This window comes from Pelobates fuscus, chromosome 8, assembly GCF_036172605.1.
Source record: "Pelobates fuscus isolate aPelFus1 chromosome 8, aPelFus1.pri, whole genome shotgun sequence".
NCBI lineage: Eukaryota > Metazoa > Chordata > Amphibia > Anura > Pelobatidae > Pelobates > Pelobates fuscus.
In genome coordinates this window covers 6,470,099-6,489,998 of record NC_086324.1, presented here as the reverse complement: position 1 = coordinate 6,489,998, position 19,900 = coordinate 6,470,099, and the positions used below count along the sequence as shown (strand labels likewise).

The 19,900-nt window shown below is 44.6% G+C and overlaps 1 protein-coding gene across 1 annotated transcript in view; it reads right to left on the bottom strand.

Annotated features, from left to right (window-relative positions):
• The window catches only part of ADCY5 (adenylate cyclase 5), a 197,656-nt gene that overhangs the window by 51,077 nt on the left and 126,679 nt on the right, over nt 1-19,900 (bottom strand). The window contains exons 7-8 of the mRNA XM_063429183.1: nt 5,532-5,673; nt 3,741-3,881 (exon numbers count right to left, since the gene is read on the bottom strand). Of these exons, the coding sequence (XP_063285253.1) occupies nt 3,741-3,881; nt 5,532-5,673 (283 nt within the window). The remainder of the gene's footprint in view (nt 1-3,740; nt 3,882-5,531; nt 5,674-19,900) is intronic.

The following is a 19,900-nucleotide window of genomic DNA, read 5'->3' as shown; positions in this document are numbered from 1 at the left end:
TGGAGATTGGACCGAGGTCTCTCTACCGGCCCTACAGGGATGCTGGGCAGTCGGCCCAGATCCCCAGCGGCAGTGTGTCACCCAGGGAGCTGATGGTGTCGTCCATCCTCCCCAGCGGCAGAGTAAGTCCCAGGGAGCTAAAGGTGTCGTCCTTCCTCCCCAGCGGCAGTGTGTGTCCCAGGGAGATGAAGGTGTCGTCCTTCCTCCCCAGCGGCAGGCTGAGTTACAGGGGGCAGAGGTTGTTGTTCCTGCCCCCCAGCAGAAAAGTGATATGCCAGGAAGGCAGTGTGAAGTAAAGGGAGAGGAGAGCAGCGTCCTCCCTCCCCAGCGGCAGTGTGTGTCTCCGGGAGCTGATGGTGTCGTCCATCCTCCCCAGCGGCAGGCTGAGTTACAGGGGGCAGAGGTTGTTGTTCCTGCCCCCCAGCAACAAAGTGATGTGCCAGGAAGGCAGTGTGAGGTGAAGGGAGAGGAGAGCAGCGTCCTCCCTCCCCAGCGGCAGTGTGTACCTCAGGGAGCAGAAGGTGCAATCCTTCCTCCCCAGCGGCAGTGTGTACCCCAGGGAGCAGAAGGTGCAGTCCTTCCTCCCCAGCGGCAGTGTGTGTCTCCGGGAGCTGATGGTGTCGTCCATCCTCCCCAGCGGCAGGCTGAGTTAAAGGGGGCAGAGGTTGTTGTTCCTGCCCCCCAGCAACAAAGTGATGTGCCAGGAAGGCAGTGTGAGGTGAAGGGAGAGGAGAGCAGCGTCCTCCCTCCCCAGCGGCAGTGTGTACCTCAGGGAGCAGAAGGTGCAATCCTTCCTCCCCAGCGGCAGTGTGTACCCCAGGGAGCTGATGGTGTCGTCCTTCCTCCCCAGCGGCAGTGTGTACCCCAGGGAGCAGAAGGTGCCATCCTTTCTCCCCAGCGGCAGTTTGCCATCCAGAGAGAGGAACTTGTTACACCCTCTCTCCCACGGCAACCTAACCCACCAAGGGGAGATGTTAAGCCCCACAACTGTGCAGATGGGACCGTAGTCTCTGCACTTACAGCACAAGGGATAGGCCCGGTCGGTCCTGTTCCCCAGCCTCAGTGTGATGGATCCAAAGGGGAGACAGTCGGTCTCCCCCTCCGGCAGTCGAGCTGTGCACCTAAAGGGGAGACAGCCAGTCTCCAGCAACCAGGCGCCCACCAGACTACTCCCGTGGTAGTGCTGGCAACAGGACAGAGTACCGCTGGTCTCTGCCCCCTCAGCAACCCACCAAGGCAGCCTACCCGTCTCCCACCCAGCAGTGGTGAAACACCAGAACTTGGACAAAATCCTTCCTCACCCAGATGTAGTAACCGGTTAGTGTGGGTGGGCTGCTCTGTTATTTCTGTTTCGTGGGTGGGTTGCTGGACTAACCAGGGCACTGACCGGCAGAAAGTCAGGTACCCTGTTAGTCTAATTGGCAAAGGGGAGAAATGTGGCGAAACCAGCTTCGCCACTGTGAACTGGAGAGGCCTGGCTGCTAGCCTCCTGCCCTGCGACTACGGCCCATGGACATATTGCTCTATAAACACTATATTTGGGCATGTAATAATTTATATTGCTGCTACTGGCCCTTTAAAATCAGCGATGGACATATTGGGACTTTTGGGACTAATGTCCCTTTAAGACTTTGTAACATATCACAGTAATACTGTCTTAAATATTATGTAGGTATTTATGTGTTCAGTTAAACTGGGGATATGTAGAAATGTGGGTTTTATGTGTTAAATGTATCAGTATGTAAGTTTATGTCTTTTACTGTCTTTTTGCAACCATGTGGTTAATGGAGTCTGACTCTAGTCCTAGATAATTGGATTACTTCTCCAATTATCTCCAGGGCAGAAGGGAGGAAGCCAGGATGCATTGTGGGGATGTTTTACTTTTACTGTTTGAGCCAGAAGGAACAAAAGATACTTTTAGTAACTTTTAAACCCCTGGTCGGATTCATGCCATTTTTTAATATGTTGTTCCCCTGAATGGATTGATTGTGGATATGTATTTTTATGTGAATGTGATGTATGGTTTTAAAGTTATGAAAGTTGTGTAAAAGTATATTTTACTCTGTATGCATAATGGGATTATGTGTCACACTAAGGGGAGGGGATGTGTGGGAGGTAACATCTATGTCATTGGTTCTTTTATGCCTCCCCCTGGGTGTGGCCTGTTGTGTGAGTTGGAAATAAAAGCCAGACTGGGTGTCCCAGTCTAGAGTTCTTGCTTAACCCTCAAAGCGATGTGTCGTCTCGGTCTTTGGGGGAATGGGATTGTATGCTGACTGCCAAGAGTGTAAGCCGATGTCTGCTTTTCTTGTTCAGCTGTTCCAGTGTTCGTGTGGTTCCAGTCGGGAGAATGGTGTTTGCAGTAGCTGCCTGTGCATCTGGAAAGGGGATTATCGCCTAAACTGGGTTTTATCCTCTTGTAAGTGAAACGGTCCGTTACACTCACTCAACATACCAGCTCAGCTGCACATCGTTCTCATAATTAATGCAATTCCCATCTACCCGAGTGACCCCTTTCTGGGAGACAGATGGTGCAACAAGTGGGCAATGCCAGCTCCAAACATATAAATCAGAATCGTTAGACCATCTGTCTTCCAACTACAGGGCACAGACTGGCACTATAGCCCACACTACTAAATAATACCCATCTGTCCTCCATCCACAGGGCACAGACTGGCACCATAACCCACACTACTAAATAATACCCCTCTGCCCACCACCGACAAGGCACAGACTGGCACTATAACCCACACTACTAAATAATACCCATCTGTCCTCCATCCACAGGGCACAGACTGGCACTATAACCCACACTACTAAATAATACCCATCTGTCCTCCACCCACAGGGCACAGACTGGCACTATAACCCACACTACTAAATAATACCCCTCTGCCCACCACCGACAAGGCACAGACTGGCACTATAACCCACACTACTAAATAATACCCATCTGTCCTCCATCCACAGGGCACAGACTAGCACTATAACCCACACTACTAAATAATACCCATCTGTCCTCCATCCACAGGGCACAGACTGGCACTATAACCTACGCTACTAAATAATACCCCTCTGCCCACCACCGACAAGGCAGAGACTGGCACTATAACCCACACTACTAAATAATACCCATCTGTCCTCCATCCACAGGGCACAGACTGGCACTATAACCCACACTACTAAATAATACCCATCTGCCCACCACCAACAAGGCACAGGTGGGCACTATAACCCACACTACTAAATAATACCCATCTGTCCCTCCATCCACAGGGCACAGACTGGCACCATAACCCACACTACTAAATAATACCCATCTGTCCCTCCATCCACAGGGCACAGACTGGCACTATAACCCACACTACTAAATAATACCCCTCTGCCCACCACCGACAAGGCACAGACTGGCACTATAACCCACACTACTAAATAATACCCATCTGTCCTCCATCCACAGGGCACAGACTGGCACTATAACCCTACACTACTAAATAATACCTCTCCGTGCACTGTGACACCAGCCTTTCACACCGTGACACCAGCCCTATCACACCGTGACACCAGCCCTATCACACCGTGACACCAGCCCTATCACACCGTGACACCAGCCCTATCACACCGTGACACCAGCCCTATCACACCGTGACACCAGCCCTATCACACCGTGACACCAGCCCTATCACACCGTGACACCAGCCCTATCACACCGTGACACCAGCTATCAGCAGACAACGTACCATTCTTTTCATTTCCTTGGAAACCTGGTGAGATCCCAGATGGTTGTAGAATGGTCTCTCCATCCCCCAGTGCGCTGCGCCGTGCCCAATGGAGTTAGCGCGTTGTCTGTTCATCTTGGCGATCATAGCCTTTTCTTCTTTCTGCAGATTACAGAAACAGATCAATAAGTCACCCAACATCACTAAATAAACCATTCAGGGCAGAATAATACCTGGGATTTCGCATTCAAAGCCAGAACGAGGAAACATCTGAAATGACGCCTTGACGCTCACACAATCTAAACATTATCAGCATTAAAATAAACTGGTTTTCTGTTTGCCTTCTAAAAGATAACACAGGGCACAGAGGAGTGATCGATACGTCAATACACTGACAACTTAATTCACCAAAGTGAGACTTCAACGTGAATTTCAAATTTAAGGTCAAAGTTTTTTGGTTTTTGAGAGAAAAGACAGAGAAAGAAAGAGAAAAAGACAAAGAAAGTGAGAGAGAGAGAGAGAGAGAGAGAGAGAGTCAGAATGAAAAATCATTCATTTGCAGATAATTACATGATATCACCAACAGGATTTTATACATTATAATAGTGCGGAGGATAATGTTCCTTTAAGAGTATTTATCCATCACTAAATGTAAATATATATAAAGTTGCAGCTGATCCCTAGGTTGATGTGATTTGTACCCGTGTTCGTTCCTCCTCTTCACAGCACTTTGGGATAATTCTTTAAAAACATGAGTAGTTCTTTTTTTTCTAGTTTTTCTAAAAATAAACCAAGCAAATATTGTTTTTATTTTAAGGCAGAAGAACGATTGTTTTCAATTATTAGCCAAAATCTGTTTGACATATTATATTACAAGTTAATCTAATTAGATGCAGATTCCGGAGGTAAGGAATCTATCCGCAAAACACTCTCCAAGCCAAACATAAACCTTAACCCTTTCAGCATGTTCTACATTTTGTGGTGAGTTTTGTAGCCTGTGGTTCAGGCCACGAAGTAGGGAGAAGTAGATAAGCCTTATTCAGAATGTTTTGTCATTGTGTTACTTTAACTCTTTCATTCCTTGGAGGAACGGTGGGAAAAGCAATCTGTTGGTGACCCGCTTGGCACTAAACTAGTTAACCCTTTCAGGTACATCAAACAAAACAGGACCTGGTGCCAGTGCAAAAAGGGCACCGACAACTGGCTGGGCCCCACTTACCATATTCCCATACAAGGCCTGAGATTGCAAACCACAATGCATTGACACAAACCCACAGGGCAATGCTCGTCTGCCAACTGTGAATGCCTGTTCCAAGATTCCACATTTTTATTCCTATTTCTTATTTTAGGATAAATTTAGCAATTCAGTATAATAATCCCCTAATCTGTTTAATCAATACGTTTACCTGTCAGATTTAGATAAAGGAACCACGAGGAGGGGTCTGAACCAACAGCACGCAGGGAGGACTGGATATTATAAGATTATATATATTGTTTCTGGAATATTCTATGAAAAAATCTCCTTCATTATGGAAATAGAAATGGTGATAATCCTCCTGAACGTCAGCAGATTAATAATAACTAATCTATTAACAGCTTCTGCTTTCAAATCATTGCAATTCTTTGTTTCGTGGAAACCCGTTAGGAGCATGTAAAAAAGGTAAGCCCTATTCATGTTCAGCATTTTGAGCAGTAAATAGTGCTAACATATACAGTTGCGCTGCTGAAAACATCGGATGGTTCCAGGATAAGCAAACATTGAGTTCCTGGAAGGAAACACATTAACAAAAACATTAAAGAACAGATTTGTACCCGTTTCTGGGAGCAGCGCACAATAAAGAAGGTTTCTATACTGTGCTTTTTCAGGTAGGCGTTCCTCTCATCGCCGGCACCAGGCTCCACCTCGTAATCGCCGTTCAAATAGTTCAGAGTTGCCTTTGTGATGTGGATCCGTCTGGAGGTCAAGGAAAATAGTCAGTAAATGAATTAATAGGACTGGCTTTTCTTGTGATCCGTGACAGTATCCGTCAGGGCGAAAACATATACCAGGGAGGTGTACATGGAATCAGATGCACAGTACCCCAGGTTCTTGGTTTGGTGATGGAAGCAATACCAGCACAGATCACAAAATGACTGCGCGCTTGCTCTGCAGCAATCAAATACTTTATGGAGCAAAGGATAATAATCACGGCAGGAGAGAAGACAATATAGAAACATAGAATGTGACGGCAGATAAGAACCATTCGGCCCATCTAGTCTGCCCAGTTTTCTAAATACTTTCATTAGTGCCTGACCTTATCTTATAGTTAGGATAGCCTTATGCCTATCCCACGCATGCTTAAACTCCTTTACTGTGTTAACCTCTACCACTTCAGCTGGAAGGCTATTCCATGCATCCACTACCCTCTCAGTAAAGTAATACTTCCTGATATTATTTTTAAACCTTTGTCCTTCTAATTTAAGACTATGTCCTCTGGATGTGGTAGTTTTTCTTCTTTTAAATATAGTCTCCTCCTTTACTGTGTTGATTCCCTTTATGTATTTAAATGTTTCTATCATATCCCCCCTGTCTCGTCTTTCCTCCAAGCTATACGTGTTAAGATCCTTTAACCTTTCCTGGTAAGTTTTATCCTGCAATCCATGAACCAGTTTAGTAGTCCTTCTCTGAACTCTCTCTAAAGTATCAATATCCTTCTGAAGATACGGTGTCCAGTACTGTGTACAATACTCCAAGTGAGGTCTCACCAGTGTTCTGTACAATGGCATGAGCACTTCCCTCTTTCTACTGCTAATACCTCTCCCTATACAACCAAGCATTCTGCTAGCATTACCTGCTGCTCTATTACATTGTCTGCCTACCTCGAAGTCATCAGAAATAATCACCCCTAAATCCCTTTCCTCAGATGTTGAGGTTAGGACTCTATCAAATATTCTGTACTCTGCTCTTGGGTTTTTACGTCCAAGATGCATTATCTTGCACTTATCCACATTAAATGTCAGTTGTCACACTACTGCACCACCCTGATCTATTATTTTAGTTACCCAATCAAAAAAATAAATAAGATTAGTTTGGCATGATCTCCCTGAAGTAAACCCATGTTGTCTCTGATCTTGAAATCCATGTGATTTTAGATGTTCAACAATCCTATTCTTTAACATGGTTTCCATCACTTTCCCCACTACTGAAGTAAGGCTTACTGGCCTATAGTTGCCCGACTCCTCCCTACTGCCTTTCTTGTGAATGGGTACAACATTCGCTAACTTCCAATCTTCTGGGACTACTCCTGTTATCAATGATTAGTTAAATAAATCTGTTAATGGTTTTGCTAGTACACCACTAAGCTCTTTTAATAACTTTGGGTGTATTCCATCAGGCCCCATTGACTTATTTGTCTTTACTTTTGACAGTTGAAATAGAACCTCTTCCTCTGTAAACTCACGTGTAACAAATGGCTCATTTGTCCTTTTTCCTAACTGAGGCCCCTTTCCTTCATTTTCATCTGTAAATACTGAACAAAAATATTCATTGAGGCAGTCAGCTAGACCTTTATCCTAATCTACATACCTTCCTTCTTTTGTTTTTAATCTAACTAATCCTTGTTTTACTTTTCTTTTCTCATTTATGTATCTAAAAAAAGTTTTGTCCCCCTTTTTTACTGACTGTGCTATTTTCTCTTCTGTGTGTGACTTGGAAGCTCTTATAACTTGCTTAGCCTCTTTCTGCCTAATTTTATAGATCATTCTGTTTTCCATACTCTGTTTTTTTTTTACAATTACTAAATGCTAACTTTTTGTTTTTTACTATTTTGGCCACATCTGCGGAGTACCACAGTGGTTTCTTGAATTTTTTTTGCTTTTACTGACAAGCCTAATGCAATTTTCTGTTGCCTTCAGCAGTGTAACTTTTAAATAATCCCATTTCTCTTGGACTCCATTTAAATTGCTCCAGTCTGATAATGACTCCTTTACACGTATTCTAATTTTAGAAAAGTCTGTTTTTCTAAAGTCTAAAACTTTTGTTTTTGTGTGGTGTGACTCAATCACTGATTTATATTAAACCACACTGACTGATGAACACAAACCTGGCTTTAAAACTAAATCAAACTAGAGATGCAAAGGTTGAAAGTGGTTGTTTATGGCTGCACGTTATTTAAGAACTCGATTAGTTTCTAATAATAAAATTACAAAGACTGATTATCAATTATCAGATACATTTCACCAGTAAATGCCAATGTTTCCATAACAACAATGTGCTCGTTCTCTGCTGACAAGATATCAGCTCTGGAACAATTAAAATGCAAATGGAAGGACCCGTTACAATGAAATATTGCAATTTACTGGGATTATTCATGAGATGTAACCCCGCGATGCCCTTTAACGCTGCGCAGTTATGGGGCGACATTATTTTATTTGATGGTGACAGCTGCAAATTGGACGCTTAGAACAGAAACATTCTTAAAGCAGATTACTAATAGAGTTCGGGAGGTTCTGGATAATAGAGGGTTAAATCAACCGCAATTCAAATGTAAAAAACAACTGCTGGATCCAATATAGATCAATCTGCCTTATTCTACTACACTGTCTATGTACCACGAACAGGGAGCCACCACAAGTACTGAAACATCTCCTGTTACTAATTGCAGTCTATGTACCACAGACAGAGCCACCACAAGCACTGAGACATCTCCTGTTACTGATTGCAGTCTATGTACCACAGACAGAGCCACCACAAGTACTGAGATATCTCCTGTTACTGATTGCAGTCTATGTACCACAGACAGAGCCATCACAAGTACTGAGACATCTCCTGTTACTGATTGCAGTCTATGTACCACAGACAGGGCCACCACAAGTACTGAGACATCTCCTGTTACTGATTGCAGTCTATGTACCACAGACAGAGTCACCACAAGTACTGAGATATCTCCTGTTACTGATTGCAGTCTATGTACCACAGACAGAGCCATCACAAGTACTGAGACATCTCCTGTTACTGATTGCAGTCTATGTACCACAGACAGAGTCACCACAAGTACTGAGATATCTCCTGTTACTGATTGCAGTCTATGTACCACAGACAGAGCCACCACAAGTACTGAGATATCTCCTGTTACTGATTGCAGTCTATGTACCACAGACAGAGCCACCACAAGTACTGAAACATCTCCTGTTACTGATTGCAGTCTATGTACCACAGACAGAGCCACCACAAGTACTGAGATATCTCCTGTTACTGATTGCAGTCTATGTACCACAGACAGAGCCACCACAAGTACTGAAACATCTCCTGTTACTGATTGCAGTCTATGTACCACAGACAGAGCCACCACAAGTACTGAAACATCTCCTGTTACTGATTGCAGTCTATGTACCACAGACAGAGCCACCACAAGTACTGAGATATCTCCTGTTACTGATTGCAGTCTATGTACCACAGACAGAGCCACCACAAGTACTGAGACATCTCCTGTTACTGATTGCAGTCTATGTACCACAGACAGAGCCATCACAAGTACTGAGACATCTCCTGTTACTGATTGCAGTCTATGTACCACAGACAGAGCCACCACAAGTACTGAGATATCTCCTGTTACTGATTGCAGTCTATGTACCACAGACAGAGCCACCACAAGTACTGAGACATCTCCTGTTACTGATTGCAGTCTATGTACCACAGACAGAGCCATCACAAGTACTGAGACATCTCCTGTTACTGATTGCAGTCTATGTACCACAGACAGAGCCATCACAAGTACTGAAACATCTCCTGTTACTGATTGCAGTCTATGTACCACAGACAGAGCCACCACAAGTACTGAGATATCTCCTGTTACTGATTGCAGTCTATGTACCACAGACAGAGCCATCACAAGTACTGAGATATCTCCTGTTACTGATTGCAGTCTATGTACCACAGACAGAGCCACCACAAGTACTGAGATATCTCCTGTTACTGATTGCAGTCTATGTACCACAGACAGAGCCATCACAAGTACTGAGACATCTCCTGTTACTGATTGCAGTCTATGTACCACAGACAGAGCCACCACAAGTACTGAGATATCTCCTGTTACTGATTGCAGTCTATGTACCACAGACAGAGCCATCACAAGTACTGAGATATCTCCTGTTACTGATTGCAGTCTATGTACCACAGACAGAGCCACCACAAGTACTGAGATATCTCCTGTTACTGATTGCAGTCTATGTACCACAGACAGAGCCACCACAAGTACTGAAACATCTCCTGTTACTGATTGCAGTCTATGTACCACAGACAGAGCCACCACAAGTACTGAGATATCTCCTGTTACTGATTGCAGTCTATGTACCACAGACAGAGCCACCACAAGTACTGAGACATCTCCTGTTACTGATTGCAGTCTATGTACCACAGACAGAGCCACCACAAGTACTGAGACATCTCCTGTTACTGATTGCAGTCTATGTACCACAGACAGAGCCACCACAAGTACTGAGATATCTCCTGTTACTGATTGCAGTCTATGTACCACAGACAGAGCCACCACAAGTACTGAAACATCTCCTGTTACTGATTGCAGTCTATGTACCACAGACAGAGCCACCACAAGCACTGAGACATCTCCTGTTACTGATTGCAGTCTATGTACCACAGACAGAGCCACCACAAGTACTGAGATATCTCCTGTTACTGATTGCAGTCTATGTACCACAGACAGAGCCACCACAAGTACTGAGACATCTCCTGTTACTGATTGCAGTCTATGTACCACAGACAGAGCCACCACAAGCACTGAGACATCTCCTGTTACTGATTGCAGTCTATGTACCACAGACAGAGCCACCACAAGTACTGAGATATCTCCTGTTACTGATTGCAGTCTATGTACCACAGACAGAGCCACCACAAGTACTGAGACATCTCCTGTTACTGATTGCAGTCTATGTACCACAGACAGAGCCACCACAAGCACTGAGACATCTCCTGTTACTGATTGCAGTCTATGTACCACAGACAGAGCCATCACAAGTACTGAGACATCTCCTGTTACTGATTGCAGTCTATGTACCACAGACAGAGCCACCACAAGTACTGAGATATCTCCTGTTACTGATTGCAGTCTATGTACCACAGACAGAGTCATCACAAGTACTGAGATATCTCCTGTTACTGATTGCAGTCTATGTACCACAGACAGAGCCACCACAAGTACTGAGATATCTCCTGTTACTGATTGCAGTCTATGTACCACAGACAGAGCCATCACAAGTACTGAGACATCTCCTGTTACTGATTGCAGTCTATGTACCACAGACAGAGCCACCACAAGCACTGAGACATCTCCTGTTACTGATTGCAGTCTATGTACCACAGACAGAGCCACCACAAGTACTGAGATATCTCCTGTTACTGATTGCAGTCTATGTACCACAGACAGAGCCATCACAAGTACTGAGATATCTCCTGTTACTGATTGCAGTCTATGTACCACAGACAGAGTCACCACAAGTACTGAGATATCTCCTGTTACTGATTGCAGTCTATGTACCACAGACAGAGCCACCACAAGTACTGAGATATCTCCTGTTACTGATTGCAGTCTATGTACCACAGACAGAGCCACCACAAGTACTGAAACATCTCCTGTTACTGATTGCAGTCTATGTACCACAGACAGAGCCACCACAAGCACTGAGACATCTCCTGTTACTGATTGCAGTCTATGTACCACAGACAGAGTCACCACAAGTACTGAGATATCTCCTGTTACTGATTGCAGTCTATGTACCACAGACAGAGCCACCACAAGTACTGAGATATCTCCTGTTACTGATTGCAGTCTATGTACCACAGACAGAGCCATCACAAGTACTGAGACATCTCCTGTTACTGATTGCAGTCTATGTACCACAGACAGAGCCACCACAAGTACTGAGACATCTCCTGTTACTGATTGCAGTCTATGTACCACAGAAAGAGCCATCACAAGTACTGAAACATCTCCTGTTACTGATTGCAGTCTATGTACCACAGACAGAGCCACCACCAGTACTGAGATATCTCCTGTTACTGATTGCAGTCTATGTACCACAGACAGAGCCATCACAAGTACTGAGATATCTCCTGTTACTGATTGCAGTCTATGTACCACAGACAGAGCCACCACAAGTACTGAGATATCTCCTGTTACTGATTGCAGTCTATGTACCACAGACAGAGCCATCACAAGTACTGAGACATCTCCTGTTACTGATTGCAGTCTATGTACCACAGACAGAGCCACCACAAGTACTGAGATATCTCCTGTTACTGATTGCAGTCTATGTACCACAGACAGAGCCATCACAAGTACTGAGATATCTCCTGTTACTGATTGCAGTCTATGTACCACAGACAGAGCCACCACAAGTACTGAGATATCTCCTGTTACTGATTGCAGTCTATGTACCACAGACAGAGCCACCACAAGTACTGAAACATCTCCTGTTACTGATTGCAGTCTATGTACCACAGACAGAGCCACCACAAGTACTGAGATATCTCCTGTTACTGATTGCAGTCTATGTACCACAGACAGAGCCACCACAAGTACTGAGACATCTCCTGTTACTGATTGCAGTCTATGTACCACAGACAGAGCCACCACAAGTACTGAGACATCTCCTGTTACTGATTGCAGTCTATGTACCACAGACAGAGCCACCACAAGTACTGAGATATCTCCTGTTACTGATTGCAGTCTATGTACCACAGACAGAGCCACCACAAGTACTGAAACATCTCCTGTTACTGATTGCAGTCTATGTACCACAGACAGAGCCACCACAAGCACTGAGACATCTCCTGTTACTGATTGCAGTCTATGTACCACAGACAGAGCCACCACAAGTACTGAGATATCTCCTGTTACTGATTGCAGTCTATGTACCACAGACAGAGCCACCACAAGTACTGAGACATCTCCTGTTACTGATTGCAGTCTATGTACCACAGACAGAGCCACCACAAGCACTGAGACATCTCCTGTTACTGATTGCAGTCTATGTACCACAGACAGAGCCACCACAAGTACTGAGATATCTCCTGTTACTGATTGCAGTCTATGTACCACAGACAGAGCCACCACAAGTACTGAGACATCTCCTGTTACTGATTGCAGTCTATGTACCACAGACAGAGCCACCACAAGCACTGAGACATCTCCTGTTACTGATTGCAGTCTATGTACCACAGACAGAGCCATCACAAGTACTGAGACATCTCCTGTTACTGATTGCAGTCTATGTACCACAGACAGAGCCACCACAAGTACTGAGATATCTCCTGTTACTGATTGCAGTCTATGTACCACAGACAGAGCCACCACAAGTACTGAGACATCTCCTGTTACTGATTGCAGTCTATGTACCACAGACAGAGCCACCACAAGCACTGAGATATCTCCTGTTACTGATTGCAGTCTATGTACCACAGACAGAGCCATCACAAGTACTGAGACATCTCCTGTTACTGATTGCAGTCTATGTACCACAGACAGAGCCACCACAAGCACTGAGACATCTCCTGTTACTGATTGCAGTCTATGTACCACAGACAGAGCCACCACAAGTACTGAGCTATCTCCTGTTACTGATTGCAGTCTATGTACCACAGACAGAGCCATCACAAGTACTGAGATATCTCCTGTTACTGATTGCAGTCTATGTACCACAGACAGAGTCACCACAAGTACTGAGATATCTCCTGTTACTGATTGCAGTCTATGTACCACAGACAGAGCCACCACAAGTACTGAGATATCTCCTGTTACTGATTGCAGTCTATGTACCACAGACAGAGCCACCACAAGTACTGAAAAATCTCCTGTTACTGATTGCAGTCTATGTACCACAGACAGAGCCACCACAAGCACTGAGACATCTCCTGTTACTGATTGCAGTCTATGTACCACAGACAGAGCCACCACAAGTACTGAGATATCTCCTGTTACTGATTGCAGTCTATGTACCACAGACAGAGCCATCACAAGTACTGAGACATCTACTGTTACTGATTGCAGTCTATGTACCACAGACAGGGCCACCACAAGTACTGAGATATCTCCTGTTACTGATTGCAGTCTATGTACCACAGACAGAGCCACCACAAGTACTGAGATATCTCCTGTTACTGATTGCAGTCTATGTACCACAGACAGAGCCATCACAAGTACTGAGACATCTCCTGTTACTGATTGCAGTCTATGTACCACAGACAGGGCCACCACAAGTACTGAGACATCTCCTGTTACTGATTGCAGTCTATGTACCACAGACAGAGCCATCACAAGTACTGAGATATCTCCTGTTACTGATTGCAGTCTATGTACCACAGGCAGAGTCACCACAAGTACTGAGATATCTCCTGTTACTGATTGCAGTCTATGTACAACAGACAGAGCCACCACAAGTACTGAGATATCTCCTGTTACTGATTGCAGTCTATGTACCACAGACAGAGCCACCACAAGTACTGAAACATCTCCTGTTACTGATTGCAGTCTATGTACCACAGACAGAGCCACCACAAGTACTGAAACATCTCCTGTTACTGATTGCAGTCTATGTACCACAGACAGAGCCATCACAAGTACTGAGACATCTCCTGTTACTGATTGCAGTCTATGTACCACAGACAGAGCCACCACAAGTACTGAGATATCTCCTGTTACTGATTGCAGTCTATGTACCACAGACAGAGCCACCACAAGTACTGAGATATCTCCTGTTACTGATTGCAGTCTATGTACCACAGACAGAGCCACCACAAGTACTGAAACATCTCCTGTTACTGATTGCAGTCTATGTACCACAGACAGAGCCACCACAAGTACTGAGATATCTCCTGTTACTGATTGCAGTATATGTACCACAGACAGAGCCATCACAAGTACTGAGATATCTCCTGTTACTGATTGCAGTCTATGTACCACAGACAGAGCCACCACAAGTACTGAGACATCTCCTGTTACTGATTGCAGTCTATGTACCACAGACAGAGCCATCACAAGTACTGAGACATCTCCTGTTACTGATTGCAGTCTATGTACCACAGACAGAGCCATCACAAGTACTGAAACATCTCCTGTTACTGATTGCAGTCTATGTACCACAGACAGAGCCATCACAAGTACTGAGACATCTCCTGTTACTGATTGCAGTCTATGTACCACAGACAGAGTCATCACAAGCACTGAGATATCTCCTGTTACTGATTGCAGTCTACGTACCACAGACAGAGCGATCACAAGTACTGAAACATCTCCTGTTACTGATTGCAGTCTATGTACCACAGACAGAGCCACCACAAGTACTGAGATATCTCCTGTTACTGATTGCAGTCTACGTACCACAGACAGAGCCACCACAAGTACTGAAACATCTCCTGTTACTGATTGCAGTCTATGTACCACAGACAGAGCCACCACAAGTACTGAGATATCTCCTGTTACTGATTGCAGTCTATGTACCACAGACAGAGTCATCACAAGTACTGAAACATCTCCTGTTACTGATTGCAGTCTATGTACCACAGACAGAGTCATCACAAGCACTGAGACATCTCCTGTTACTGATTGCAGTCTATGTACCACAGACAGAGCCACCACAAGTACTGAGATATCTCCTGTTACTGATTGCAGTCTACGTACCACAGACAGAGCCACCACAAGTACTGAAACATCTCCTGTTACTGATTGCAGTCTATGTACCACAGACAGAGCCACCACAAGTACTGAGATATCTCCTGTTACTGATTGCAGTCTATGTACCACAGACAGAGCCACCACAAGTACTGAGATATCTCCTGTTACTGATTGCAGTCTATGTACCACAGACAGAGCCACCACAAGTACTGAAACATCTCCTGTTACTGATTGCAGTCTATGTACCACAGACAGAGCCATCACAAGTACAGAGACATCTCCTGTTACTGATTGCAGTCTATGTACCACAGACAGAGCCACCACAAGTACTGAGATATCTCCTGTTACTGATTGCAGTCTATGTACCACAGACAGAGCCACCACAAGTACTGAGATATCTCCTGTTACTGATTGCAGTCTATGTACCACAGACAGAGCGATCACAGGTACTGAGATATCTCCTGTTACTGATTGCAGTCTATGTACCACAGACAGAGCCATCACAAGTACTGAAACATCTCCTGTTACTGATTGCAGTCTATGTACCACAGACAGAGCCATCACAAGCACTGAGACATCTCCTGTTACTGATTGCAGTCTATGTACCACAGACAGAGCCACCACAAGTACTGAGACATCTCCTGTTACTGATTGCAGTCTATGTACCACAGACAGAGCGATTACAAGTACTGAGATATCTCCTGTTACTGATTGCAGTCTATGTACCACAGACAGAGCCACCACAAGTACTGAGACATCTCCTGTTACTGATTGCAGTCTATGTACCACAGACAGAGCGATCACAAGTACTGAGATATCTCCTGTTACTGATTGCAGTCTATGTACCACAGACAGAGCCATCACAAGTACTGAAACATCTCCTGTTACTGATTGCAGTCTATGTACCACAGACAGAGCCACCACAAGTACTGAGATATCTCCTGTTACTGATTGCAGTCTATGTACCACAGACAGAGCCACCACAAGTACTGAGATATCTCCTGTTACTGATTGCAGTCTATGTACCACAGACAGAGCGATCACAAGTACTGAGCTATCTCCTGTTACTGATTGCAGTCTATGTACCACAGACAGAGTCATCACAAGTACTGAAACATCTCCTGTTACTGATTGCAGTCTATGTACCACAGACAGAGTCATCACAAGCACGGAGACATCTCCTGTTACTGATTGCAGTCTATGTACCACAGACAGAGCCACCACAAGTACTGAGATATCTCCTGTTACTGATTGCAGTCTATGTACCACAGACAGAGCCACCACAAGTACTGAAACATCTCCTGTTACTGATTGCAGTCTATGTACCACAGACAGAGCCATCACAAGTACTGAGACATCTCCTGTTACTGATTGCAGTCTATGTACCACAGACAGAGCCACCACAAGTACTGAGACATCTCCTGTTACTGATTGCAGTCTATGTACCACAGACAGAGCCACCACAAGTACTGAGATATCTCCTGTTACTGATTGCAGTCTATGTACCACAGACAGAGTCACCACAAGTACTGAAACATCTCCTGTTACTGATTGCAGTCTATGTACCACAGACAGAGCCATCACAAGTACTGAGATATCTCCTGTTACTGATTGCAGTCTATGTACCACAGAAAGAGCCATCACAAGTACTGAAACATCTCCTGTTACTGATTGCAGTCTATGTACCACAGACAGAGCCATCACAAGTACTGAGATATCTCCTGTTACTGATTGCAGTCTATGTACCACAGACAGAGCCATCACAAGTACTGAAACATCTCCTGTTACTGATTGCAGTCTATGTACCACAGACAGAGCCACCACAAGTACTGAAACATCTCCTGTTACTGATTGCAGTCTATGTACCACAGACAGAGCCACCACAAGTACTGAGATATCTCCTGTTACTGATTGCAGTCTATGTACCACAGACAGAGCCACCACAAGTACTGAAACATCTCCTGTTACTGATTGCAGTCTATGTACCACAGACAGAGCCATCACAAGTACTGAGATATCTCCTGTTACTGATTGCAGTCTATGTACCACAGACAGAGCCATCACAAGTACTGAGATATCTCCTGTTACTGATTGCAGTCTATGTACCACAGACAGAGCCACCACAAGTACTGAAACATCTCCTGTTACTGATTGCAGTCTATGTACCACAGACCGAGCCATCACAAGTACTGAGATATCTCCTGTTACTGATTGCAGTCTATGTACCACAGACAGAGCCATCACAAGTACTGAAACATCTCCTGTTACTGATTGCAGTCTATGTACCACAGACAGAGCCATCACAAGTACTGAGATATCTCCTGTTACTGATTGCAGTCTATGTACCACAGAAAGAGCCATCACAAGTACTGAAACATCTCCTGTTACTGATTGCAGTCTATGTACCACAGACAGAGCCACCACAAGTACTGAAACATCTCCTGTTACTGATTGCAGTCTATGTACCACAGACAGAGCCACCACAAGTACTGAAACATCTCCTGTTACTGATTGCAGTCTATGTACCACAGACAGAGCCACCACAAGTACTGAAACATCTCCTGTTACTGATTGCAGTCTATGTACCACAGACAGAGCCATCACAAGTACTGAAACATCTCCTGTTACTGATTGCAGTCTATGTACCACAGACAGAGCCATCACAAGTACTGAGATATCTCCTGTTACTGATTGCAGTCTATGTACCACAGACAGAGCCACCACAAGTACTGAAACATCTCCTGTTACTGATTGCAGTCTATGTACCACAGACAGAGCCACCACAAGTACTGAAACATCTCCTGTTACTGATTGCAGTCTATGTACCACAGACAGAGTCACCACAAGTACTGAGATATCTCCTGTTACTGATTGCAGTCTATGTACCACAGACAGAGCCATCACAAGTACTGAGATATCTCCTGTTACTGATTGCAGTCTATGTACCACAGACAGAGCCACCACAAGTACTGAAACATCTCCTGTTACTGATTGCAGTCTATGTACCACAGACAGAGCCATCACAAGTACTGAGATATCTCCTGTTACTGATTGCAGTCTATGTACCACAGACAGAGCCATCACAAGTACTGAAACATCTCCTGTTACTAATTGCAGTCTATGTACCACAGACAGAGCCACCACAAGTACTGAGATATCTCCTGTTACTGATTGCAGTCTATGTACCACAGACAGAGCGATAACAAGTACTGAGATATCTCCTGTTACTGATTGCAGTCTATGTACCACAGACAGAGCCACCACAAGTACTGAGATATCTCCTGTTACTGATTGCAGTCTATGTACCACAGACAGAGCCATCACAAGTACTGAGATATCTCCTGTTACTGATTGCAGTCTATGTACCACAGACAGAGCCATCACAAGTACTGAGACATCTCCTGTTACTGATTGCAGTCTATGTACCACAGACAGAGCGATAACAAGTACTGAGATATCTCCTGTTACTGATTGCAGTCTATGTACCACAGACAGAGCCACCACAAGTACTGAGATATCTCCTGTTACTGATTGCAGTCTATGTACCACAGACAGAGCCATCACAAGTACTGAGATATCTCCTGTTACTGATTGCAGTCTATGTACCACAGACAGAGCCATCACAAGTACTGAAACATCTCCTGTTACTGATTGCAGTCTATGTACCACAGACAGAGCCATCACAAGTACTGAGATATCTCCTGTTACTGATTGCAGTCTATGTACCACAGACAGAGCGATAACAAGTACTGAGATATCTCCTGTTACTGATTGCAGTCTATGTACCACAGACAGAGCCACCACAAGTACTGAGATATCTCCTGTTACTGATTGCAGTCTATGTACCACAGACAGAGCCATCACAAGTACTGAGATATCTCCTGTTACTGATTGCAGTCTATGTACCACAGACAGAGCCATCACAAGTACTGAGACATCTCCTGTTACTGATTGCAGTCTATGTACCACAGACAGAGCGATCACAAGTACTGAGATATCTCCTGTTACTGATTGCAGTCTATGTACCACAGACAGAGCCACCACAAGTACTGAAACATCTCCTGTTACTGATTGCAGTCTATGTACCACAGACAGAGTCATCACAAGCACGGAGACATCTCCTGTTACTGATTGCAGTCTATGTACCACAGACAGAGCCACCACAAGTACTGAGATATCTCCTGTTACTGATTGCAGTCTATGTACCACAGACAGAGCCATCACAAGTACTGAAACATCTCCTGTTACTGATTGCAGTCTATGTACCACAGACAGAGCCATCACAAGTACTGAAACATCTCCTGTTACTGATTGCAGTCTATGTACCACAGACAGAGTCACCACAAGTACTGAAACATCTCCTGTTACTGATTGCAGTCTATGTACCACAGACAGAGCCATCACAAGTACTGAAACATCTCCTGTTACTGATTGCAGTCTATGTACCACAGACAGAGTCACCACAAGTACTGAAACATCTCCTGTTACTGATTGCAGTCTATGTACCACAGACAG